The sequence below is a fragment of the Coenobita brevimanus genome, chromosome 59, assembly GCF_032717465.1.
Source record: "Coenobita brevimanus isolate Jiangsu-jjx chromosome 59, ASM3271746v2, whole genome shotgun sequence".
NCBI lineage: Eukaryota > Metazoa > Arthropoda > Malacostraca > Decapoda > Coenobitidae > Coenobita > Coenobita brevimanus.
Window position 1 is genome coordinate 29,125,653 of NC_137012.1, and position 27,369 is coordinate 29,153,021.

The following is a 27,369-nucleotide window of genomic DNA, read 5'->3' on the forward strand; positions in this document are numbered from 1 at the left end:
AATGGTGAGAGAGTGAGTTTGTGGCCCATTTCATTTAAGCTGCTGCATAAGTCTTCCACTATCATACTTTTCTCATTCCTTGCTTCCGGAACTCTACCTCTAACCATTCTTAGGTGGGAAAAAGGGGTCTGGATGATGATGATGATGATGATGGTGATGATGTTGATGATGATGATGATATATCCAGTACTGCCCTCCATCTTCCACCAACACCAATCTTAACAGTGTAATTGGTCAGGTCGTCTGAAGGTCGGATTGGGGATGGGAGAATTTTGACTGATTATGTAAAGACTGGATGGAGAGATGGAAAATTTACCCGAAGTTAAATTAAAGATGGAGATGGTGACTTTAGGCCAAGTTAGAGTGGAAGGAGTATAGTTTTATTTATTTATTTACAGATGGGAAATTTAGGCCAAGTTAAAGTGATGAGAGTATACATTTATTTATTTATTTATTTATTTAGAGCTAACCTAAGTTAACCCTTCACAGCATCACGGCATCCTTGAGGTTCGATGGAGCCCTTAACGTTGATCTGACGGAGTTCCAGACTAATCTTGTACCCTACCCAAGGATACACTTCCCACTGGTGAGAGAGAGAGAAAAAAAAAAAAGAGAGAGAGAGAGATTGGTGATAAATGTTTGGTGATGATGATAATGATGATGATGTTTGACTTGCACCTAACTCTCTGCTTATCCCGCCATCCTCCCCTCAGGCCACATACGCCCCTGTAGTGTCCCCAGACCAGGCCTCCCATGAGACGCTCAGTGTTCAGGCCATCACCGATATGTGCTTCGATACTACACACCAGATGGTACGTACACACACACACACACACACACACACACACACACACACACACACACACACACACACACACACACACACACACACACACACACACACACACACACACACACACACACACACACACACACACACACACACACTGATTGCTATAAAAATTGTGAGTGGGGTGCATGATACATGAGCAGCTGAGTGGTTCTGCCGACTTACCTACGTATCTGTCTACTTACACCCTACTTACCTACACCCTTACCTTGTTTACCTACCTACTTCCCTTCCCTTGTAACCTCCCTGCAGTACTTACCTGCCTACTCACCTACTTACCCTCCTTCAGTACTTACCTTCCAGTTTACCTCCCTGCAGTTCTTACCTCTCAACTCAACTATTTTATTTCCCTACTTACCTCCCGACACTCCCATCTACTTACACTCAACTTTCCTCCCTACTTACTTACCTACTTACCTCCTACTTACAGGTGAAATGCGAGCCAAGCCACGGTAAATACATGGCCTGCTGTCTTCTGTTCAGAGGTGACGTGGTGCCCAAGGATGTCAACGCAGCAATCACCATGGCAAAGTCCAAGAAGAATATTGCCTTTGTGGAGTGGTGCCCGACTGGATTTAAGGTGTGGTGGGGGGAAGGTTAATGGGGGTGGAGGGGATTGTGGTAGTGGTGACTGGGGAGTAGTGGGGTGCGGTAGTGATGATAATGATGATGAGGAGGAGGACAGGAGGGGGTTGTGGTGATAGTGGTGGTTGTGGGGATGGGGATGTTGTGGTGGTGCAGGGTGGTGGTGGTGTGGTAATGATGATATAATAATGATAATGGTGGTGATAATGGGAGGAGTTGTGATTCGGGGAGGGGAGGGTAAGGAAGGGTAGAGTTGTGTAGGGTAAGTTAAAACTGAGAGGGGACAATACATGGCCAAGTTAAAGTAGGACACAAAAAAAGAATATAAAGTCTACCCACACTTAGTCAACTGGACCAAAAGGGGTTAGGGACCATGGAAGGGTAAGATTAAACTCACTATAATTAATGCTGTCATTTAGTTATTAGTTTATTTATGTAATTGTATGTTTATTTATTTATTTATTTAGGTGGGCATTAACTACCAACCACCCACTGTAGTCCCCAACGCCGACCTGGCCAAAGTAGAGAGGGCTGTGTGCTGCCTGTCAAATACCACGGCCATCAGAGAGGCCTGGCAGAGACTTGACAAGAAATTCGACCTGATGTACCACAAGAGGGCCTTCGTCCACTGGTTCGTAGGCGAGGGCATGGAGGAAGGTACGCCACGAGGGTTTGGTTCTGTTGAATGAGTTGGTCTATAGTCACCACACTGCATTTACAGATTCAGTGCCTGCGGTTGAAGTTTAATTGTGTGTGTGTGTGTGTGTGTGTGTGTGTGTGTGTTACTTTTATTTATCTCCATATGTGTGTGTGTTTTTATTATCACCATGTGTATGTGTATGTGTTTATGTTTCTTGTTTTCACCATGTGTGTGTGTGCGTGTGTGTGTGTGTGTGTGTGTTTGTGTGTGTTTACATTTATTTATCACCATGTGTGTTTATGTGTGTCTTTACGTTTACTTTATCACCATGTGTGTGGTTTCCATTTACATTTTCACCATATGTGTTTTTTGCTGTTTTTATTATTTTTTTGTGATGCTGTTTATACCATTATTTTGTGTGTTTGATCCAACGTATACGTTTCTCTTTCCCTCCATTCCATCATCCCTCCTTCCTTCCCTCCCCCATTCTTTTTCTCCTTTGTTTTTAATTTCTTTACCTTCGTTTTTCTGTATTTTCCATTTCCCTGTCTTCGTTTTTCTTACCTTGTACTGTTTTTCGTTATTTATCGTCTTGTTTTATTCCTTGTCATTTCTTTTGCCTCGTCTCCTTCTCCCTTCTCCCTGTCCCTACACACCTATGTTTTTCTTTCCTCTTCCTCTTTCTTTCCCCCTTCCTTCACCTCCCCCCTCCCTTCTCCCTCATCTCCCCCTCCCTTTTCCTTCCTTCCTCCTCCTCCTTTGTCCCTCCCCTCCTCTTCCCTCTCCCTCCCCATCCTTTTCCCTCTTCCTCCCCTCCCTCCCTTTCCTGTGCCCCCTCCCTATCCCTCTGTTCCCCCTTTGCTCCCCTCATCATCCGATCCCTCCACCTTCTTCCTCTTCTTTCACCTCCCTCTATCCCTCCCTCCCTATCCATCTCCGTGATCCTTCCCATCTCTTCCATCCTCTCCCTCTCCCTTACCCCCTCCTTCCCTATCCCTCTCCCCGCTCCCTTCCCCTTCCTCCCATCCCTTCCTCTCCCTGTCCACTCCCTCCCTCCCCCTAGGCGAGTTCGCGGAGGCACGAGAGGACACTGCAGCTCTGGAGTCTGACTATTTGGAGGTGGAGTCCCCCTTGCAGGACGAGTGAAGAGGTTGGACGTAGAGAGAAACATGGCCACGTAGTTACGAGCATAAAGTCTCGAGAAAATAAGTGTTGGAACGATCGCGTAGTGTCAAGTAGTCGTAAATTTCAAAGTGGAAATAATTACGTGTCTTGAAATGCAGCGTTCAAATGATCACGTAGTTACAGTAATCAGTCACAGTAAGCTCAGTAATCTCACAGTAATCTTCAAAATGTTCCCTGGTCATACGATAATAACCAAATACAATGTTGAAGGAGCACCATACCTCATGTTGCACAGTTGATTTATTCCGCAGCCTGCAATATCAAGCACTGTGGCACCGCTTTTATCTGTGTATCTATCTGTCTATCTATCTGTCTAAGGATTTGGTGATAGATGAAGTAGATGGGATTGGAGGACTTGGGAAAACTCTCAGTTAAGCAGTTAAAAGTGGCATTTGTCTCGTGTATCCAAAATAACTAGAAAAAAAAAACGAGCATTCAGGGGTCTGTAAATTATAAAAAAATGAATAAATAAATAAATAACTATATAAATAAAGATAACCGACCGCAGTGTTGAAGTTTTTGAAATGAGTAAAAAAATAACTTCTTTATATCAACAAGCTGTCATGGGCTTTGGAACAACGAAAAATAAATAGATAAATAAATAAATAAATAATGTATAGAAAAAAGGAATGCTGATGTGTGTGTTGGAATTTTTTTTAGAGGCACGGGAGTACAAAATATAAATAAATGTGAATCTAATTATCTTGTTGAATTTCAGGCGAGTTTTCTGAAGCGCGGGAAGACTTGGCTGCGCTGGAGAAGGACTACGAGGAAGTGGAGATGAATGTTGACGGGATGGACGACGAGGATGACTATGGCTACTAGGAGAGGGAAGGGAGACACCATTTATTGATTGATTTATTTATATGGCTAATAGGAGAGGGGAGGAAGACCATTTATTTAGTTATTCAAGACGAGGATGAATATGGCTACTGGGGGAGGAAAGGGAGACACCATTTACTTTTTATTTAAGACTAGGATAAGTATGGCTACTAGGGGAGGGAAGGGAGACATCATTTATTTACTCATTTATTTATTTATTTAGGTGAGGAGTGATGTAGGAGAGGGCTAGAGGTGTGATCATAATTTTGCCACATATAGAAGCCTATGCACGAAGGGAAATAAAAGGGCATAGATTTAAAAGCACTGGTCAGAGGAAAAAACGTACATTGGAAGGGATATTAATAATGCAGTTGTTATCATGGGAATAACAGATGTAATGAAACTACAGGAATTATTTTTTTTTTATAAAACTACAGTAATTATTATTTTTGTTTTGGAATATATTTAAAGTAGTTCTGCTTTTTTTTTTTTATTATCATTTGTAATATTTAAAGAGGAATAATGAAAATATACCATAATGGTGGTAACATTTAATACAAATATAAAGATAATAAGTACCCCTCTGATTATACGTAATGTTATTGACATTATTATTATTATTAGTAGTAGTAGTAGTAGTAGCAGCAGTAGTAGCAGTATATTATTATTATTATTATTATTATTATTATTATTATTACGGTATTATTATTATTATTACCGGTAGTATTATTGTCATTACTAATTATTATTATTATTGATATTTTATTTTTATTGCTGTAATTATCATCATGGAAACCTTACCGATTAAGACCCGAAGCAATAAGATTTAGACGCGACGGAAAGAATATTCTACAACATTCTTTAACCTAATCCAATATGCCAGTAATTCGTGTCAACAGCCTGAGAAATAATGCCTCCAATATTTCAGTACCCAGTTTGCTGCACCACCCAACAGTCACTTGGACAGAGGTTATTGTTAAAAAAAAAAAAAAAAATGCCATGTAGTTTGGATGATTTTTATATTTCACAGTTCTCTCTCTCTCTCTCTCTCTCTCTCTCTCTCTCTCTCTCTCAGCTAAGCACTGTCATATATATTGTTTCAGCAATAAAGCAAATGAAAATAGTATGGGTATCACTGCCCGTGTGTGTGTGTGTGTGTGTGTGGGCAGGCGCGTAGGATTTTCACCATGAAGGAGTCTGCAGTGAGACTTCTTGCAAGGGGGGGAAAACAAGACAGCATTACAATAAAATACTCAGAATAATAATATATGCAAAAAGAATAAGGCTTTTGGTATGATTTCAACTTTTTTTTTTCATATATTCGTTGACAACCGCTGGCATATTTGTTCAATTTATTTTTCTCCGCTTTCTATTTCCTCTCTACTCTTATCCCTACCACTAGTATTTTATTTTAACAACTTCCAAACAGTTGTATTCAGTCGAGGGTATTTGGTGGATTCCTAACTTAATTGTTCAGAATATTTTAGCGCATCAAGTGAACATTTCTTGATGTTGCGTTCGGCATTCTTGCAATTTCTCGTGCGAGCCAAAGTATTGCAGATTGGTTATTGTCTGTGGGCTATGTCAGTGTGGAAGGACCTCGAAGTATTCTTGTCCCTACTCATAAACGACTCCTCCTCCTAGGATACACACATCTCCCTCCACACACTACCGTACTCTCCCTCCACCTTGGTCTCCCCTCTTCCTGTCACCTCACCCTCATTTTTTTTCTCTCTCTCTCTTATTTTTACTGTTTCTGGTGTCTAGTGCCTGATAATGAGTTGTATTGATGCCCTACAGCTCTTAATAAACAATACTGATTTTAGTATAGGCGTATGTATGGTTTTCTGACACGTGACATGCAATCAATAGTCCTTCTTAACCGCCCTGCCAAACCAACGATACAAATAATACTGCTTTATTTCCACATTAACAGTGTGCAAGTCATATCTAAAGTAATATCAGTATCAATTTAGCGGCACTTATCAGTCACGGTAACAATAATGGGTAATTATATGGTACTTCAAAAAAGAAACGAGAAGTATCGTACACACTGCGTTCATGTTGTTCCGTAGTGCCAGATTTACGTGTGTTGTAGTCAGTTGCTTCTCTCCAGTGTCACATCCCCGCCAGTAACACCCTTCTGACGGATATTAGGCATCTCAGTCTTCTGTAACGTCTAAATAAGAGTGAGGAGTAGACGCCATTGGTGATAGAGCAGCAGAAGGTGGAGATATGGAACAGTTGGAACATCTTGGAATGCCCACCAGATATACTGCGTTTTCAAATTATCTCTAAATTTTGTTGCAATTTTTGATATAAAATTGTCATATATAATACCGGTAAGATGGGGGATAATTTTGGCTATACGTACCGCACGCCGCGGGCAAGTTTCGTGTTTAAAATGCGGAAAATACTATCACATGTAACCGACATATTCAGTGAGTTCAGTAAATTCATCGCTCCAGCCTATCATCATGACAGATGTGAGAGGTGAGTATAATAAGTAGGCTGTTTGTCTCGGATATATAATGTAAAAGAGGACGAGAGCATGCTAGATATTGTGTGAGGCTACGTATTTGTATCATCTCGCTAGTCTTCAGAGGTTATTGTCTTGTATTCTTTGTCTGTTGCGGACGGCCTATCACTGGATTTATTGCCAGATAAGAGGTATCAGCCAACTCCCCATGGGACAGTCGGCAACGTGTATTGATTATTGCATGGAATTGGGTCAATCTGTATCATTAATGACAGTCATTTTCATCCGAAGTATATACTGTATTCTTTTGTACCAGCATAAATGAAATATTTTACTATTAGTGGTATTTTCTTTTCTCTATGTTCAGCTATCGATCATTGACGGCTATTGAGGTGATTTAACATTTCATTTGACAGTGCCAAATGTATTTAATTAATATATTTTAGACTGAAAATTGATTCATCATTCTCTAGTGCTTAACAGTTGAACTAGTAAATTTAGTACAGTATAATTACTCTGTACGTCAGCTTGACATTTCACTTTTGGGTTAGACTCTCGCATGACTGTTTACAAAGCGAATGAATATTTCGCCACAGTTTTTTCTGGATTAAAGGTACTTAATTCGCTTTAAGGCAATTTTCTGTCACAAAATGTTTAAAGTCACATTCGTTTTAAGTTATATAAAAATGTTTAAACGTCCATGTATTAATCGGTAAGTTAGGATTGAGGATATGTATCGAGAAATCAGACAAGCCGAAATCTCCAGTTTGAGTACAAAGGATCAGCTGTTGATGGCTGTGTTGACGCTGATGTGTTTGTTTACGTCCACCCACCACCGCAATGCCTCCCCGCGTCTGCAACAAGGAGGACAGAAGCTACATAAATGGCTTTCTCAGAGAATTTGGGCTGTAATTATTTTTGTTTCTTTGATATTGAGATATTAGAACTGAGGCCAGTGCTAGGGCTTCACCTCGACTTGTGTTTTGAGGGGTTCTTGCATTTGTTTAGACCGACAGCACAGCTATTTATCCAGTTTTTAGGGCTGAAGAAGTATTTTACCTCTATTTGCAGAGAATATTAGAAATTCACAATGTATAATGTAGCCTTCTAGTGACTATCGTAGGCTGTATGTAACTTGCATTTTGAGCCATGAATTTTCGTTGTTGCTATGATACAATATATGCCCTGAGTATTATATTTGTTTGATCCTTTGGATTTTCAGAAATACCTAAAAACTGAAAAAAAAAAAAAAAAAAAAAAAAATTGGCATTTTCAAAAAAGGAACCAAAGATAATGTTAAGGGTCAGGTTATTGAGTATGGACCTATATGCAAAAAAAAAAAAAAAAAAAATAGTACTCCATCATAGTGCTGTAGAACACTTTGAGGGAAATGGTTTATTAAATTATTCCAGTTTGATTATAATATCAAATAGATCATGGTTAGGAAATTTATTACAAGTTTTGATAATTTATTGCAGCATAGTAAGTGGTAGCTGGTTGGTTAAGAATTTTTTTTTTTTTTAATGGGTAAACACAGGGTACACAGATTTATTTTTTTCCATGGATTCTTCATCAATAGCAATTTCAGTTTTTTTTTTTTTTTTTTTTTTTTTTTTTTTTTTAATGGCCAAGTATCTTTACCCCACAGATCAGTGCAGATGCGGCTGTACACAATGCATAAGAGGGAGTTCGTCATGGTGTTCATTGTCTTCTTCGCTACACTTGGCCTGGCGCTATTCATTGGTCTGGCAGGTTAGTTTACTCGTATTATAGTTCCATCAGTTTTATCCCTGTTTGGTTTAACCAACTTACTAACCGGACTTATGCCAAGGACTGTCCGTATAACCCCATCACTGTTCTAAACTTGTGCTGGAGAGGGATGCCTTCATGCAGTGGCACTGATATAAATGTTGCCATTTTATTCAAGCATACCTCAACTCCCTTCACTGTCCCCCAAAAAGAGGGTAGTGGACCTCAGGAAAAGGGAGGGCAACTTAAGTCTGGCTTATAACAACAATATCAACAGCCCTGTTCTATTCTGTTCCCCCCTCCTCTCAGGTCCACCCATCACAGTGACGGTGGAGCAGCGTGCGTCTCAGTTGATGACACCCCTCAACCAGTCCCAGCTTACATCAGGCCCGTTCCTTCTCAAGTCACCCTCTTTGTCCACATATGCACAGCAACTCTGGGTCATCGCAAAGGTCCTAATCAGCGTCAAGAACAGTGAGTCAGATGTGGCCAGTTGTACATTATTCACTATATCATTCCACCAGACTATACCGTACATTTCATGAAAATATTTGGATATAACATAATGTATAGTACAGTACAATATATTAACACAGATAATCTACACTCCCAAAACACCCATGACCCAAACACTGCCTGGTTCCCTGGAATTTGGCTTTGGGAGACTCAAGCAAACGGTAATTTGTCACCAAAAACCCTCTTTTTCTAATGTATCCTCTTGCTGTTGAGTCCCTGAGCAGTTGTAGAAATATTTTGTTTAACCCCTTCACAATGAGGAGTGGTACTGGAGGGGGCGCCTTTATGTGGTGACACCAGTATACAGTAACTGGACAGTGGAGCTGTCTGGTTATACAAACGTCTGTCATCTCCCCAAACAAAGATAGTGGACTGCAAGAGGAGGGCAGCTTCAACATGCAGTCCACTGGGTTCACATTCAGCTGAGCCTGGAGCTGCAACTGCTACTAATAATACCCCAAAGTCAGATGGATTAAATTCATCTTGCAGGACTAAAATTAGAATTAAAAAATACTGTATTGAAGGGGTTAAATTACATTCTTATAACTTGTGATTATTTTTCATTTAAAATAATAGCAATTCAAAAGAAAAGTATTTCTTCATTTATTTATTTTTCTTAGACATCCTGAACTTAATCATTTCAGTATGATGATGTCTTCCAAGTTCTTCAGTATTACCCTTGCCACTCCTGGATTACTTTATTCATCTAAGAGGAGACTTCATGTACTGGAGAGTATAATGAAAGCTCTGTTTAATCCTTACAGTACATTGAGTTCCTCCTAAGCTGACTAGGGTAGTCCGGTACTGTATTGGCAAGAATTAAGTAAGAGGGTGTCATCATACTGAAGGGGTTAGACTGAGAAGTTATTAGAAGATAGAATTTATGCTGTATTTTAACAGTTTCATAAATTAATGTAGCATGTGTTTTATCTCACTCTCCCTATTACCAGTACTGTAAAATACGACTTATATGAAGATAAGAAATGCACCATTTTGCATAGAGATTACTTGCCTCTACTCATGATATTTTTAGTCTTCTGTACAAGAGAAGTAGGCCTACTACATTGTTACAGCTCTCCATCTGGAACTGCTTTTGAGGCATTTATGAGAAATTTATGTTGCCACTTAACATTTTTATCCCAGATATATTAGACTGCTTTTGTAAATAGCACTGGTAAAGTAGATGAGAGAATTAATACACTATTGTGTGTAGTAGGTGTAGCAATCACTCTGTGCAAGAATTTTCATTAGCGAAATACATTTGTGTGCTGTTACCTAATTAGAATATGTTAGCTGAGAGTATCCAAATCAGTGAAGGTGCTTACAAAGAAGAGAAAAGAGAGGTGTGGGAGATTCCAAGATTAATGCTAGAGAAGAATAAAAAATCAAGATCAGCGTCTGACAGAGTAAAGATGATGAAAGAAGCTACAAAGAGAATGGATTGTGAGGATGGAAGAATAAGGGATTTGTATAGAAATGATAAACAGGGTGCATGGTGTTGTATTGTTCTTGTTGTTGTTGCAGCCTCAGGCCCATCTTGTTGACCATGGGAAGTTGGCAGCTTAGACTGTTTGCTGTTAGAGGTCTTTTGCTCAGGTTGTGTTGAAGGACCGTGTTGTGTTAGTGTGGTGCATGTAGTGAGTAACTGTGTTGTGGTGTAGGGGGCAAAGTGAATTGTTTGAGAGTTGTATGTGTTGGTACAGCATTGTAGGAGGAAAGGGTGGTAGCTGTTTTGTTGTCTGGCTAGGCATACTCTTGTCTCTCCAAGTGGAGTAGTTTCTTAGGGGTGTATGTCTGGTGATGGTTCTTGAAGGATGCTGTTTGGCTGAAGGTTTTAGATGGCTGGATAGATACATGGACTTTTTCTCATTGTGTCCTTGTTGTGTTGCCCTCAGACCAGTCCTTCCGGAAAGAGTTTCAGCTGAGTGTATCCATCGAGGGTCTGACCAGGACGCACCAGGCCCAGACCCTCCTCACATCAGACCAGCCACACAACAGGTAAATAGTTCACTGGTGGCATGTTTTTGTTGTTTTGGCCCCAGGCTGTTCTCAGCATGAACCTGATTTACTGCAGGAACCCAGCTGTTCAGCTGGACGCTACCAGAGATCTTTTGCGTATGTTATCTTGAAGGATTGTCTTACGAGGCTACGCTACTCAGTCCAGACATTAAGAGCAGGAGCACCAAGTTGCCTATCCCTTAGCAGCACTGTGTGAGCAGTAAACCCCACCTGCCCCTAAGAACTAGATCCTTACAGTCCACATCTGTCTGGAGCACCTTACTAAATCACCAGGCATCAGCATAGCTTTATGTACCGGTATGTCTTTTTACCTAACCAAGCATAACATTTCATACTTTACTAGTCTTGACACATGTAAGTCTGTACTTTGGTATCTTTCCTGACCTAACCAAACCCCTCCTGTGATTTTTTACCACAGTTTTCTTGACCTGACATTCTCAACCTCCTAACCTTCACGATGCAACCAAATTTTACGTAACCTTATTAACTCACTGTAATCCCCCGTCCCTCCCCTGCAGGAGCCGTACACTAGAGTGTGACCAACGTGAGTGCCGTGAGGTGACAGTGATGCACCTCAGCTTCCTCCGCTTCACTCACTACATCATCACTGTAAACTTCTATGGCCTTGATGCGCTGCAGAAATGGTACCAGGTCACCGATGTCGTCTTCTATGTGAGTTACTTAGTTGTTACAGTTGTGTAGGATTCAAGTGCTTTGTGGGATGGGAAGGTAGCATGGAGGAGAAGTTGGGGCAGGGTGACTTGGCGTAAGAAGAGTTGTGATGCAATGGTAGAAAATTTCAGAGATGTACTTTGTTCCTGTTACCCTAGGAGCTGAAGACGTGGTACTTGCCTTCTGTATAAGTTGTTTGACATGTAGAAGAATCCAGTAATTGAGTGTGAAATGGGAGGTCAGAATGATTACATGTAGAATGATGGCAGTGAATGTTAGTGTGTTGATGATATATTGCCAGTAGTAGTTTGATGCTTGAAAATCATGTGGAAATTGTTCAGATAAATATGTCAGTAAGCATGCATTTACGGCACTTGTTTTCAGTATACTGTACAGTGTTTTATTCGAGTTAACACAGGCTTATTGTATTTATTTGAGAGTGAGCGATAGGAGTGTGAGAGTGATAGGTAATAAGTAAATGATGTGTTTATATCAGTGTGGTGAGCAGTGTTGTTATGTTCCTCCATTCAGTTCAAGACGTACAACCCGACCTTCACCAAGCTGGAGATCTGGTTCCGTTTCATCTTCCTCCTCCTCACCTTCACTGTGGCCGTAAGTACTGTATTAGTCTTTTCCTCTTTCCTCTTCAGATCATTGTTTTGTTGGGCCTTATCTGATTGTACTGTACTGGATTTTATTTAAGTTCATTCTGTCTTCCATGAAAAGTTTACATTTGTGATGTTCCTAGTAGTTTTTATTGTTATTGCACAGTGGAGCAACTTTGTGTTCTCGGAGTTTCGTGTGGGGTATTTAGTTTTATGTGGTGCTCTTATTTGTGTAAAATTACAGTATGTTGAAAATTGAGGAGTGCCTTGTTGATATAAAGAAAAATTCTTGTATTATCCAGTCCAATGATAGATGCAGCAGACAGGCAGATAGATAGATTATTATGCATACTGTATTTCTCTGAGCTAGAAGACAAGGAGTGCACAGATTTTAGAGTCAACAACTCTGAAGATGAAAGGTGGAGACTGAGAAAAATATTAAATCATGGGTCTACTTTATTATGGAAAAGCAGAATAAAATAAAGAGTGATATCAAGCAGCTACATTATCAGTTTAGTAAATGAGAAGAATTATAGTAAAGTATTGAGGATCATATTTTATGATTTAATGTTATGCATTCCACGCGTTTGTAGATGCTGTCCAACTCTTTGTATTGTAATATGAGAGATGTGGTCAGGGTGATGATGATAATGATGATGATGAAGATGACGATGATGATGATGTGCTGCACTGATGAATTTCTACCTCCTCAGTGCTGGCTGGCCCACAGTCTACGGAAGTATGCTGTGTATGACTGGTCCATCGAGCAGAAGTGGATGTCTGTCCTTCTGCCTCTGCTGCTGCTTTACAATGGTGAGGGGATTATTGGAGGACGACATGAGTGGAGGAGTGCATGAGAGAGAGAGAGAGAGAGAGAGAGAATCCTTGGATTGAAGGTGTTAATTCCTTCACTATGATGACATACAGTATTTTAATTTTTATTCTTGTTATCTCCAGACAGTTCTCTTCAGTGTAGGAGGAACTTTTTGAACTGAAGGAGTCCAACATAGCCTGCATTTATTCCTTCCACCACTTGGGTTTCATCTGTAGCCATATAGAATAAACTGGTAGTGTCGTCTAGAAAATACGAGAAAATACGAAATACATCACTAGATTGTAGAGACTTTTTGAACTGGAGGAGTCAGGTATAGCCATCATTAACTCCTTCACTACTAGAGGTCTGTCTTAAGTTGAATAAAATCATCTGTTGGTAGCAAAAAAGAAAGTATAATAAGTAAAATAAAATAAACAAGGTCATGGGGTTGTAAGCATCAATCATGTTGTTTCTCGGACAGACCCGGTGTTCCCGCTGAGCTTCCTGGTGGAGTCGTGGGTGCCAGGACTGGTGGACACAATGTTTCAGGCAACGTTCCTGGCGGCGCTGCTGTTCTTCTGGCTGGCCGTATACCATGCATTGAGGCAGGTTAGTACACTGCTCTGCCACACTGTAAGTATTGTCATTGTCGTCAATGTCAGTAGCATTATCATCATCATATCATCATCAGTAGCAGCATTATCATCATTATTATTGTCATCATCATCATTATCATTTCAATCACAGTTCCTTTCATGAAGGTGAAATAAGGTAATAGAAATGGAGTAGAAGATTTATCATGTTTACCGTATATCTATCTGTGAACATAATCGCATGTGTTAATAACCTGGTTCACCTCTCTTCTATAACACCAACAGAATGAGCGTCCCTTCACGTCATTCTACCTGCCAAAGCTGCTGGTGGTGGGGTTGTTGTGGCTGTCTGTGGTGGTGGCTTCCTGGGTGCACCGGACACGGGAACTACATGACCCTCTCTACTCGGCTTCCCTTGACACATCGCACTTCCAGGTAACACTTTGGCCTCAAGTGAAGGTGATGAATTTTGTTATTATATTGTGATGATGGTCTGTGGGCTAAAGAGCATCAGTCAGATGTAGTTTATAAGGATTTACATCCAAGGGATGCTTGGGCTTTGTTACTCATATCATCCTGTTTAGGAGCCAGTGAGGCTGGTCATCAATACCTTAAATGTCTAGACTGAGCAGCATAGCCCTGGACTCCTATTCTCCTCATGAGGTAAAAGAGGATTTGTTAATACAATTGATAGATAGATGGAAATATTTATATAAAACGGTTCTAGGCCAAGTTGGTACCTCTTTTCCATGTGTTGGTGTAATTCATTCAGGTGTAGCCTATGTATCTTAAAAAATATATATGTTTGCAAATGGTTATTCCTGTAGATAGAGCCAGGATTTTGATAGGATTGAACTGGAAGTAAAAGACTACTCCATTTCACTGGGGATGCTGGTGATACATTAGTTCTCCCTGTTGCTTGTTTTCCTTTTTGCTTGATTTTTGGACCCGACCTTATCCCATCCTTAGGGGAGGAAAAGAAGTTAGGGAGATGATGATTATGATGATGATGATGATGATGTATGTATAGTACTGTAGGTCATTGACCTCTGTAATTTATTTTATTTCAGAATTTCAAGATTTTTTTCTTTGTGGTTGGGTCGGTGTACGTGCTGTATTTGGTCTACCTCGTCATTACCGCCTACAGTGAACTCCGCTCCATGCCATACTTTGGTAACTTATTGGTATCTAGTAAAAAATATTATGAAGGCAGTATCCTGCAAAGTCACTCACAACGACCTGTTTGTTTGTATTATGCAGAGAAAGAATATAACAATTACATTTTAATAATGAGATAAAGCAGCTTGTACTGTGCATGCTGTTCAGCTTTTCTTTATGTGCATTTTACCCACTCTTTAAATATTGAAAGACAGGTTTGGGATTGTAACTGTGAAAATACATACCTTAAGCATTTAAATTGTTTTAAATAGAGACAGGCAAACTGATGGTTTACTCATATTGATTAGGGTGTTTAAGTGCTTGGGATAATGATAGAGAAGAGTGTTAAATGTGTAAAGGAAGTAGAAAGCAGAGTAGCTCAGGATAGAAAAGTGTCTAGTGCAGTACTATGAAGTCTCTGTACAGAACATAGGTCTGAGTATGGCAGCTAGTGGCTTACCTGAGAGTTTTAATGCCTTCATGGGTGTAAGACTTTGGCATGGCATGAAAATTAAAAGTCAGGAGTAAGAGCAGTGGAAATGGGGTTAGTGAGAAATGCATGTGGGGTGCAGGGAGTGGACATGATAACAATGTAATAATGTAATTTGTAAGTATGTAATTTGTGAAAGATGTGGGGAAAGGCTGTCTGTTGACTTGAGAGTCAAAAATATGGTTAGATGGCGTGGACATGTGGAGAATTGGATGTGAACAGGATCATGAGAAGGGTGTATCTAAGCAAGTTTGAAGGTGGGAGGGGGTGTGGTAGTCCAAGAAGATGGATGGATAAGACAAATGAGTGTGTGTGAAAGGAAGGTATGGAGGTTGATGAGGCTAGAGAACTGAGAGTGGGTTGAGCTTGTTGGAAGAATTTCGTTCAGAACAATGTGTGATGGATTTGGCACTCATTTTTCTTGGTGATATATTGTAACTGTAATGTGAAGTACCGGTACATGAGTGTGGATGTTGTGCCTGTGAGGTGCTGAGGATTCCAGGGGCTTGAATGATGAGTGAATGAGAATGTGACACATTTAATTGGGTTGACTCTATCGGATACGTTTATGTAAAGCTACAGAACGTGGTGAATGTTTTTGGCGTATCAGATAGAGCCAGGATTCTGGGGGCTTGAGTGATGAGTGAATGGAAACGTGGCCCATTGGATTGGGCAAACTTGGACTGTCTGGACGTTGCTACTCCTCGCTCTGTGCTAGGATGGGAAAGGAGGTCCGGATGATGATGATGATGACTTGTTTGTTCTAGTATCTGACTATTTGTTGTTCTCTGGATCCTGCCTCAACTCTTCCATAGGTGGGAAAAGAGGTTGGCATGATAATGATGATGCTGATGATTACTGTATTTCTTTACTGTGATGAAGGAAAATATCATCCATATTCAGAATTTGTATCAGCCCACAACATGAAGCTCACTGCATGACCATACTTTCTTACCAAAATGCAATATCACTGAACCAGATCTTCGTCTGCGGTTTGTGACGTCACTGATGGGTGTGGTGGTGGTCATCGCGGGCACCATCACCGCACTGGGCTTCCCCCCGGCGGCCACACTGCAGGATATCTTGGCTTCCCAGCTGTCCATGCACTACCAGTCATCCGTCCCATTCATGGCACTGTATGCTCTACTTAACCTGTACCTCTTCACCATGGCATATGTATACTCCCCATCAGAACGGGCTCTTATGGGTGAGTATTGGTCTTCATGTTTACATAGCATCATTTAATTGTCATCATTTAATGCATAATATATCTGTCTGTCTGTGTTTTCTGATAAAAAGGATTACAGGGCCTCAGGGAGCAGACTGACTAGTGTATGGTGTGAGTCAGATTAAGATACAGGCATGGTCAGAATGAACAGAGATACATTCTTAGCCAAGGTGTGCAAGAACTGGGTGACTTTTGGCTGGTGAGTTAGAGTGGGGGGTGAGAAAGTGGTATCACCTTCCCCTCACTTACCCCACCTTACACAATTCCCCACTCTCCCTACTGTAACATACCGGGTATCAACCGGAAATGACCCAGTTCTTATATGCCCAGACTAAGGCATTGTTTCTCTTCATTTTGTATGCACCTATATATAAACCTAGAGCTAATCATCCTGAAAACCTAACTTTGTGTAATCTAACCAAACATGAGTACAGTACAGTGGTATAAGTATAACACCCCAACCCATTTCATTGCAGAAACCCACATCATGAAGGACAACCCAGCACTCAGTATGATGAACGACTCAGACGAGGATGTCATCTATGGCTCTGATGATGACACTCGCAGGCCTCTCAATCGTGGCAGCAATGACAATGATGAGAGTGATTGAATCCCTTGACAATGGGGTATGAGTCCTGAGAAGTAGACAGTGAGTGTGGTTTGCAGAGTATGAGATGTGAGTGCAATTTTAGGAATATGAGGTGGATGGATATACTCAGCATCAGGTATCTGTGGTTGGAAATGTCGGGTAGGAGAGAGACATAGGTTAGAGTTTGATTTCTCTATTTTCTTGGATGTTTCAGGCTACATTGAACCCATCTTCATATAACCCAGCTCCCTGAAGGTAGGTTCTGTGTAGCCTGAAGTGTTACTGAATCTAAAGAATCCAAGCTCAGACCTGTCTCTTTCCCACTCAACATTTTCATGTGTCACAATGGATTATTTGACTCTGGTTGGATTTACTTAATAACCAAACTTAGTGACTGGGCATACTAAATGACTGAATGCTATGATTGGGCATACTAAGTTACTGAATGTTTTGGTTGCTGTGCTAAACTTACAAACATAATGATTGTACATATTAGACAGCTGAACGCAATGAAATGGGGGTTGGGATATAAGCAGTTAATGTGTGAGATTGGGAAATAAGAAATGGTTGGACATAAAAATCACAGTTTTGGGGGGTTTGCTGAAAAAATGAATGTTGTGATCTGATGTGGAAATTAGAACTTACAAATATGTAAGTGTAAGATTGAGCTGGTGCATTTGGGGCTGTAAGTCTTGATAAGTAGCCATTAAAGTGAGTGCATGTAGAATGAACTTGAAAAATGTACGATGAACTTGGAGAATGTACAGTCTTCTGTCAGTTTCATGTCTCTTAGTTCAGATATATTATAGATCTGATACTGTAGCTATTTAAATGTGCAATTGTTAGTGCTGTGAATTTAGTTTTGAAAGCCAGTACAGTTCGTCCAGGATTCTTAGTGCTTGTGAAATGTAGGAAAGGATTGTTTCTTAACCCACTGTGCCTGGGGATGTATTTTTCATTTTATTCTTGGCATATCCTGACATTTATTTAGCTTCTGGTAGAGTCTCTGAATTGGAGGGGTAAGATAGACACTTAATAAACTTAACTTGGTATGTGAGACCATTCTTAAGCTAAATTAAATAGTTTGGTAGCGGAAAGAATAAACTGATATTGTCATCACCAGGGTTCAGAGGGTTAAGTATATTTTACAGATACTTAAAAACAAAGTACAGTATTAACCAGATTGGAGATATAGTACTAGCTAAATAAGGTAACCTGGTGAAGATGGAAAAAGTCAAAACATATCATACTTTTCGTAATAATTCAGATTTTAGAAGGTTGGGAACGGATAACAATTGTTCATATTAGCTGTGAATGTTTCAGAATCTGCTGGGAGCATGGTAGTGTTGAGAGATACATATTTTATCTTTTGACACAATCACCGGACTCCCAGATACAGAGATGCCATGAAGAAAGATCTGTGTGTTTAGCTGTTGGTTCAGGCTGGTTTAGTTCTACTGTAGTGTTATGTACAATTATTTTAGTCATAGAGGAACTGAATTGTCATTATCCCTAGGTTGTTAACTGCCATTTTTTAATATAACCAGATATATGTGTAGGGTTATCATTGCATCTTTTAGGAACCTAGTTGGCCTTGTATCCCTAGGTTTTATAATTGCCATTTTTTAAAATAATGTAGCCGGATACTGTATAGGATTATTATTGCATCATCAGCAACATTGCACATGTAGATTGGTGTCATACATATTAACATTGTGAATAATTTAATTACATTTAATTGCTGAAGTATTGTTGTCAGGCTGTAAGTGCCAGCTGACTGTTGCCATATCACACCTCAGTGTCAACTGGTCATATAGGATATTTAATATGCAGTCCATTATAAAAATGTTGTGAAGGTGGGGTACGATGATATCTGAAATGACCAGCACTGCTTGTGAAATCCCCAAAAGATTAATCTGTTATCATCTGAATATGCATATAATAACAATACTGACTGGAAAATATCACAAGCTTACATTCAATAGCATCTGTAACCCATGCAGTGTGGGGATGTCTTTTTCATTTTATTCTAGCCCTCTCCTTTTGATTTTATTCACCTTAAGGTAGACTTCAGACAGGAAGAAGTGTATACACAATATGTCCCTTCACTTTCCTGAGTTGAATAAAATCATCAGGTAACAACAAGAATAAATGAAGCAAGACGTCAGCCAGAAATTAGGAGTTAAGAAACCAGGTTTTACTTGGTAGATGGGTGGCTACTGTGGAATCTGGGAGGTACTACCTTGAGAGTGAAGTGTGTCTACAAGCATGTCCAAGCTGAGACTCTCACATTGTCGCAAATCTTACTCATCCATCCATCCATATATCTCATATTCTTTTTCCCAAAAGCTTCCAACAACTTTTGGGATGTAATTAGCCAGTTTTGGCACTTGGTTTGTGTTCCAGTCCTTAGAAAACATTACCTGCACCTTAGCCAACCTCAGTAATGGGATTCCTTATGAGAAAGCATTGCATCATTTTTATGTATGGCTGTAGAGGACAGGTTTGCCATTGTTGAGAGGCATCAGCAGACATTTCCTAGTTGCGGTTGTCCTTGGTTTCAGGTTGCTTCATGCATGGATACTTTTTTGATCGACTGTATATTCTTTATGCCAGTATCTTGACCAGTTGTGTACAGTGAAAATATCTGTATATTGCCAGAAACCTTTGGCAAAAAAAATGCCTCTGAACCTCCCCACTTGTTACTAACCCATCCTGCCATTTCCAGACCTTTTTCACTCATATTGTTCTTCACTCTGGCCTTTCTTGTTATAGCAGCATAAGTAACTGTGCTCCAGTGCTGTCTCCAGCTCCTTTGAAAAGCTGTTGAATATTATGTAATTATGCCTAAATTAACCAAACCTGTCGTAACCTACTTAAATATTCCGTACCCAACCCTAACCTGATCTATCCTTTCCTATTTTACCTTGTCATATCCTAACCTAATCAGACCTAACCTAACCTAACCTAATCAGATCTCACCTAACCTAACCTAACTTGTCCCAACCAAAACTAATATATCTCGTGCTAACCAAACCTAGTCCAAACAAAGCTGAACAAAGCTAAACCATCCCATCCCTGAGATGCCATGACCAAAGATGTACAAAGTATCACGTGTCCCTCCCCTTGCCACTTGCACATCATTGTTTTGAAGTGTCCCGTGCTTTTGTCTTGCCCTCTGAACATGGCTTGGAGCTGTTTGCTGTAATTCCTTTAAATCAACACTACTGAAATCCCCCTTTGGTCCCTGAAACCCTTTAACAGACAATATATGTGTTCTTAATTCTTGCCATCACCAGACGATTTCATTCAACTTAGAAATGATCTGTAGTGATAAGGTGTGAATGAAGGCTATATCTAACCCATCCAGTTTGAAAAGTCTCTCCTAAGTGGACTAAAATCGTCAGGAGATAGCACGAATCAAGTAAGAATGATGCATTTCAGCTAAAGGGAGCTAATGAAGATATAAAAGGGTATTACTGTATCTTGTTACCTCTTGATATCTGTCACATATTGCATTTGTTGTGAACTACCAGACTTTCATTCATAACTCAGAATTCAGGTTGTGTTAAGAAGTGGAAATTATAAAGTAAGCATGGTTGTTAAATAGAGAAAACCTATTTTTGTTCAGTTTAATTGGTGTTGTGTGGTTGTCAAAGTGTCTGTATCATATTGTTTTTCCTGTCTTGATGTTGTACAGGAAATATGTTACTGCTTTGTGCTTCAGAAAGTCTATTGGTCTAATTTCTAACAATGTTGCCTTCTTTTATATATGCCATCCATATTTTTGCAGTGTGTTGATAAGTAGATCTATGGTTATTGTGTACAAGTTGAGCAGTATAGTACCAGAGGAGTACAAGTGCTTGATTAGAAAATGGAAATATGCAATTAAAGTGTGCAGAAGTACAAAACACCATGACTTTGGAACCTGTGAAGATAATAGAAGAAATCAGTTGACAAAATGTTGATCTCAGAGTCCAGTAGAAATGGATACAGCTGAATTGCCAAAAAATGTATTTAGTGGGGACACGATGATTTGTGTCTGGCCCATTTCACTTAGCATGTTGTTGATTTTTGCTGCCTCATCGTGCTTTCAGTTTCCTTCATTTTTGGACCTACTGCAACTCTCTCTTGGGTGGGAGAAGAGGTTGGGATGATGATGATGATTTCAAGTAATAGAGGCACTTTTGCTCCTCCAGTACTGTGCACCTCATATATAAGTAAAAGAATGCAAACAAATATTTAGCAACTGTGCTTCTGTTTGCTGTAAATAGACATATACGCAATGCTTTAGGATGTTAATGTCATGACAGTAGACACAGCTGTATGAAAAATTTGCTACTTCATTATTGTCACCTTAAACAGATATTACACCATGCTTGAGAGGCAGTCATTTTCATGAAAGGCCCATTGTGTCTTGCCTTACTGTAATATGATAATACAAGACTGCAGTGCATTGTAGTTGTACAGCGCTGTTGTATACTGTACTTGCACATTATATACTTTTTTTCCATGTAATATGAGGTAGCATTTCTTGTGAATTTTATATCCAGCTGATGTGAAGTAATGAAGCTGTTTTAACATGTGGAGGTGATACATTGATTGTTGATACCTCCTTGTTTATGAATGTTGTGTGTTTATAGAAGGCTGAGATAAATGGGACATGACAAGGAAAAGATTATGTCGCAGATGTAATAATGAAGATGTTGCCAACAGTGATACGTCTCATCTTGTTGGTCTTGTGTGACGTGGAGGAATAGTTGTTAGAGGTCTCAGGTTGGAAGAAGAGGTCTCAGGTCAAAGGACGAGGTCTTAGGTCAGGGCAAAAGCTCTTAGGTTGGGGAAAGAGGTCTCAAGTAGGAAAAGGAGGTCTCAGGTCAGAGTAGAGCATGTGCTGACTCATCTAAGTTTGAATCTTAGAGGCCCCTGGTGGTTTTCTGTAATGTAAACACTGCCAGGGATGTAGGGTTGTCTTCTTTGATTAGCCCTTTGAACCCGACATATTTTGTTTTTGTGTTCATGCTACCTTCAGACAGTTGCATTAATTGTCAAAGGAACTTTTCACACTTGAGGAGTTAGATACAGCTGACATAAACCCATTCAGTGTGAGGGATCTTTCATAAAGTAAATAAATAGAGGTAACAAGGATAAATTGTAGAAAGGCATCATCAGACTGAATGGGTTAAAAGATCTGGAGCTACATTAGTCTAGCCCACAGGCTCTTCTATATCCCATGTCCTTTGAGGGTCCCAAAAGAGTAAAGGATTGTATCTAAAATGAGAAGTTATGTTTGAGCAGAGGCATTGACCAGTACTGTATATCACCTATATTTGTTTCTCTTAAGATCAACCTTTTGCCTGCACACAGTGTAGAAGTTAACCCCTCTGTTATGAGAGATTCTTCTTTGAATCCGGTGATGTATTTTGTATTTAATTGTTGCAGTCGCCATATGATTTTAATTTAATTTACAAGAGGGTTTAAACTGCAGGGGTCAGATTTTGACTTCACTAATCCCTTTTGTTCCTTTGGGGTTCTCTTTGCTGAGTTAAATTGTCTGATGGTATCTTGATTAAGAAGAAAATATGTCATGGGATTGAAGAGGTTAAATCATGCAGTGACAAGCAGATTATTGTATAAAAGGTGTCTTTGTATTGAAGGGATTGAGAGTGGACTATTTGTGCAGTGGTGAAATTTTTGCACATGCTGGTCATTGATATTTTATTTCCACCATTGTATAGGGAGTCCATGATATTAGTCACCATTCTGATATTCTTTTTATGCTGTCTAAGTCCACAGTAAATTACTGAAAATTTGCCTGTTAGGGTTCCTCTGCTACATGTAAAGCTCATTTGCCAGATTCCCCTAATTTACAGTACCAGTGGCATTGATGAGAAATGTACACATAATGGCACTGTGCACCATGAATGGAGCATCTGTGGCATCACCCAGGAGCCAAACCTCCTTCTATTTCCTTGTCTTTCGACTTGGGAAGGACCCTGGTAAGGTGCTGTGTACCACATGGGAACACCAAATCCCTGCATGGTATATGTACTATACTGTATTCTACCTGTAGGACAGCCCCGTAGATGCAGGTGTTTACTTATGGTCAGCGGCTCTGCATGGCCAGACAGACCAGGGTTAAGCAACAACAACAGCAGTATCAGTTGTGTGGTAAAAGTTGGGATATCTCAGGACTTATTCATGAGATACAGTGTATTTAAATGTTTGAGTATCAGTGTGTATACCAGGCATATCCATGACCTTGCATACTGTTCATTACCTGTCTTTTAACACCTTCAAGATGAACTTTTGTATTTTATTGTTGTAACCACTCAGTGATTTTTATTTAGGTTAGGAGAGAATTTTTGAACTGATGGGGTTAAATGTAGCCTTCATTAACCCCTTCATTACATAGGTACCTGTACTCTTTTGAGCTGCATGAATTCATTTGGTGGCAACAGCAGTAAAATATAAATGAAGTCCTCAGGCTGAAGGTGTCAATATCAAGTTTGGGTGTGTAATATTAAGCAGTGTTTATGATACAGGAATTAGTTTTGTTGATTTCACAAAAAAGGCACCTGCTGGCCTCATGTTTGGAAGACCCTAGCCAGACTTCCTATGTTTGATCTCCAAGAGGTGAGTGGAGGCTTTTTGATCACATAATTTCACCAGGGGAAGCAGGCTGATCATCTACCCTTAAATGTAGTGGATTACAGTAACCTAACCTCAGGCTCCTACATCTCAAAGGGGTAAAGTGGAATTGCTGTTACTGTTACTTTGTTCTCATTCATTTCATTCTGTACATTTCTTTTACAGCATTTTGTATTAACGTTTGCAAGTTTGTATAGAAAGTTTTGCAACAGAGGTATACTCATGTGCAGCACTCAGGAAGGTTTATTGGTCATTTTTATACAGTACTCATTAACGTGTGGCCACAGTTGCCGTACTTTTTATTTTCTCTTCCAAAAGCGTCACTCTGACCACAGAATTGTACAGTACTGAGGTTTATATCCACCTTATAATTCATTCCTGTTCATTCAGTGAGTGATGACTTATTTTTATACATTCTTTGCATCACCTTTTTTTCATATTTCAGGTAGAATTGTTACTGCTGTATATATTTTGGACCATTTATTGTCCTTGCCTCTTACAGCAGCTTGTATAACTTATCAGTACAGTGCTTGATACTGTCAGTCTGGTGATATACTCTTTATTTGTCTTGTTATCTACAGACAAATTTACTCAGTTAATGAAAGATTTTTTTTTTCTTTTACTGAAGGGTTTAGATACAGCTGTTTTCAGTCCTTTCCGTACAAGAGATCTTTCCTACCATCATCAGGAGGAAGCAAGAATAGAATTAATAATTGCATCACCAGACAGAAGGCATTAAATGCAGTATGATACTAAGCTTCATTAACTTCAGTAATATTATTTTATATGCTAAATTATAAATTTTTAATTTTTATGTGCTAAATTTTACATTTGTATGTGCCACACAGTGTTGGAAACATTATGTAGTGCATAAAACAGTGGTAAGATAGTAATATTAATAGGACTAGAACTGTACAGTAAATATTCATTGAATATGGATGGTGTCTTTTTTTTTTTTTTTTTAGCTTATTCTTGCTGTTGCCAGACAGTTTTGTTCAAGTTCGAAAAGATCTTTCATACTGAAGTGGTTTGTTAAGGCTATCTAACCCCAGCAGTGTATGAAAAGTATATCTTAAGCTGAACAAAATCATAAGGAGATGGCAAGAATAAAATGAAAAAGACATTCCATGATCAATCTGTTGAGATCCACAACACGTTACTGTTTTTGGATTTTAGGCACAGTAGTAGTAGTAGTAGTTACAACCCGAGGCCCAACTGAATTTGAAACCAGTGGACATCAGGCTGAAGTTACCCTTCTCTGCAGTCCATCATTCTCTTTTTGATGGATAGGGAGGGAATTGGTAGACATTTCTATAGCCAGGCAGCGGAAGCATCCCATCATATCGGTGCCACCACATGAAGGCAACCCTCCCCATTGCCTTTAGGCACAATAATGGTGTGATACAATCCATGATGCAGCTTATCCCCTTCAACCTGGTAATAAATATTTGATTTAGTTTTTTTTTTGTATCGTCACCAAGCAATTTTTTTTTTTTTTTTCCCAACTTAGGCAGTCTTTAGTTGGAAAAGGGTTAATTAATGCCATCTTGAATGTTTCTAAAGTCTCCTCAGTTGAATTAAATATTTAAGTGATGGCAAAATAAACTAATAAATATGTCAACCAAAAGAAGGGGTTTTAACCATTTTTTTATGCAGATTTCTTTTAATATGAAGTTTTATCTTTTGTCATATATGTCTAAAAATAATATCTCTCAACCCAAAATTCTACCTGCTGTCACATTGAATCATTTATTCATTCCAGATATTCACCTGTTCATGTACAGTATTCATTTTTTTTTTTTAATTCCATAGTGATTGACCATTCATGATATTCAATTTAAAGTCACAACAATATAGCATAGAGAGCCATGCCAAGTCATTTGTATAATCACTTCATGTCATGCAAATTAAGAAACTCTAAGGATTCATTTTTCCCAATATGTAACTCCTGGTCATCTTCATTAGGTCTAATTGAAATACTGTACAAGATTAACTGTTCATAAAAGTTAATAAAGAAATTAATTGATACTCGACTTTCCTATACCATAACAAAATATTACTACTTTTATGTTATTCATTTGGTAAACACATTTGGTTTTCAATCGCCAACTTATGTAGCCTATGTGTGTGTGTGTGTGTGTGTGTGTGATGCATTTAATCTCTTCACAGGTATAGCCACACTTAGTAGGTCTTTTGCTTAAGCTAGTACCAGATTTTTATTCATTGGTGGAGTACCGCAGTACTTCATTCGTCCGTGGTACTAAACATTAATTCAAGATTATTTGGGTATCAAGGGTAAACGTAGATTAATTTTTATATCGCTGTGATAATTAAAAATAGGTGATTGTTAAAGACAAGTCATTTTACTGCTTTTACAGTTGAGCCGTTTGCAATATTACATGGAAACTACGAAAAGTAAACCCAATCATTCTGGCTTAAGATTGGATTGATGTTTGAGTAGATTTTGGGTTTGTTTGAGAGAGCCTATACTCGTTTTGGGTTACTTTGGGTTTCTTTTGAGTATGTTTGTGTGTCGGCCATGGCGGTCGCTCAGCTGACGACGTAAACATTGAAGAAATGGATAGCAGATCGTAGCACCACAAATTTAGAGGTATTTTAAGCATTTACATACAGTGTTTATCACATATTATGCAAATATATGTAGGGAAAAGCATGTATTACAGCCTGATGTAGGTGAAAATGCAGTGTGTATTGGTACGCCTAATTTAGAGGGCAACTCCCCCATGTTCTGTCAAAACCAGGACAATTATCATCAGTTTTTACGTTAATTGGTGCATTTGTGTTAATGTTAATGACAAGGGAGGATGGTGGAAGACAGTCAGTGGAGGACCTTGTATGGTGAGATGGTGTTTTTGTGGATTTAATCACTTAGTAACTTGTTTATGTGATGTAAATAGGAAAACTTTGACTCCCATGCCCCTCCCATTTTTTTAGCCACAACTGCTGTATTATAATTCCACACATTGTAATTAACAAAGATATAATATCCTTTTTATTTTTATTGCTACATGTCCCAGAATTAAATTAATATGAATACAAAATACAATGTTGGTGATTAATTTGGAAAACTTTGCAAAAACTTGTACCAGTACCATATGATTTTTAGATTAGCAGTTTGTATCTGTAACTGGGTTGAACAGAATTTAGGAGAGCACCCTTTCACATATGTTTTAAAGTTTGTGACAAGAATTAGATTTCAGCATAGTGTAATTCATTGAAGACTCCCAGATTATGCAAAAATAACTCAGTATGATATCAAGGTCAGGACTGAAAATTGTTTGCTTTCAAAGTTAGGTTAGGTTCCATCATATTTTGGTTTGTGTGTAAGATTGGGGAAGTTCTATGTTAAATAACTTCAAAAATATATATTTCTTTAACTTTTTAAGCCTGTAACTTTGATAGTCAGGTTATCTTTAATATTGAAAAAAAATACATTGGAGGTGATTTGTTTATGGCCACCCTTTACGGGATTAAGGCGTCAGGCAATAAATAGATAGATACCAGTAGATAGCATTATTGAAGTGGGAGCTCTCCTTGATTTTCACTCAGCTGTAATCAGTTTTTGGTAGGATAAATACAGTTATGGTGAGGTTTGGTTGATTTTTATTAATTTATGACAAACCGGGATTTTGGGTGTATTGACTATTTCCTGGTCAGTAAAAACTTTTCAAAATTTTCTTCATCCATCAAAATTTACCCATGT

At 39.1% G+C, this 27,369-nt stretch overlaps 2 protein-coding genes across 3 annotated transcripts in view; both read left to right on the forward strand.

Annotated features, from left to right (window-relative positions):
* LOC145402879 (tubulin alpha-1D chain-like) overlaps positions 1-4,097 on the forward strand; it is a 12,073-nt gene extending 7,976 nt beyond the window's left edge. For both annotated transcript variants that reach the window (XM_080274787.1, XM_080274788.1), the window contains 6 exons: positions 490-586; positions 714-812; positions 1,281-1,430; positions 1,903-2,092; positions 3,139-3,225; positions 3,979-4,097. In XM_080274787.1, the coding sequence (XP_080130913.1) occupies positions 490-586; positions 714-812; positions 1,281-1,430; positions 1,903-2,092; positions 3,139-3,221 (619 nt within the window). In that variant the 3' untranslated portion in view covers positions 3,222-3,225; positions 3,979-4,097. The remainder of the gene's footprint in view (positions 1-489; positions 587-713; positions 813-1,280; positions 1,431-1,902; positions 2,093-3,138; positions 3,226-3,978) is intronic.
* A 2,332-nt stretch (positions 4,098-6,429) lies between these two features.
* LOC145402881 (transmembrane protein 181) lies at positions 6,430-17,015 on the forward strand. The gene is made up of 12 exons (XM_080274789.1): positions 6,430-6,575; positions 8,210-8,313; positions 8,620-8,784; positions 10,722-10,824; positions 11,364-11,517; positions 12,049-12,129; positions 12,836-12,935; positions 13,418-13,545; positions 13,815-13,964; positions 14,600-14,702; positions 16,157-16,384; positions 16,882-17,015. The coding sequence occupies exons 1-12, from the start codon at positions 6,430-6,432 to the stop codon at positions 17,013-17,015; spliced, it is 1,596 nt and encodes a 531-aa protein (XP_080130915.1).
* Positions 17,016-27,369: the final 10,354 nt, after the last annotated feature.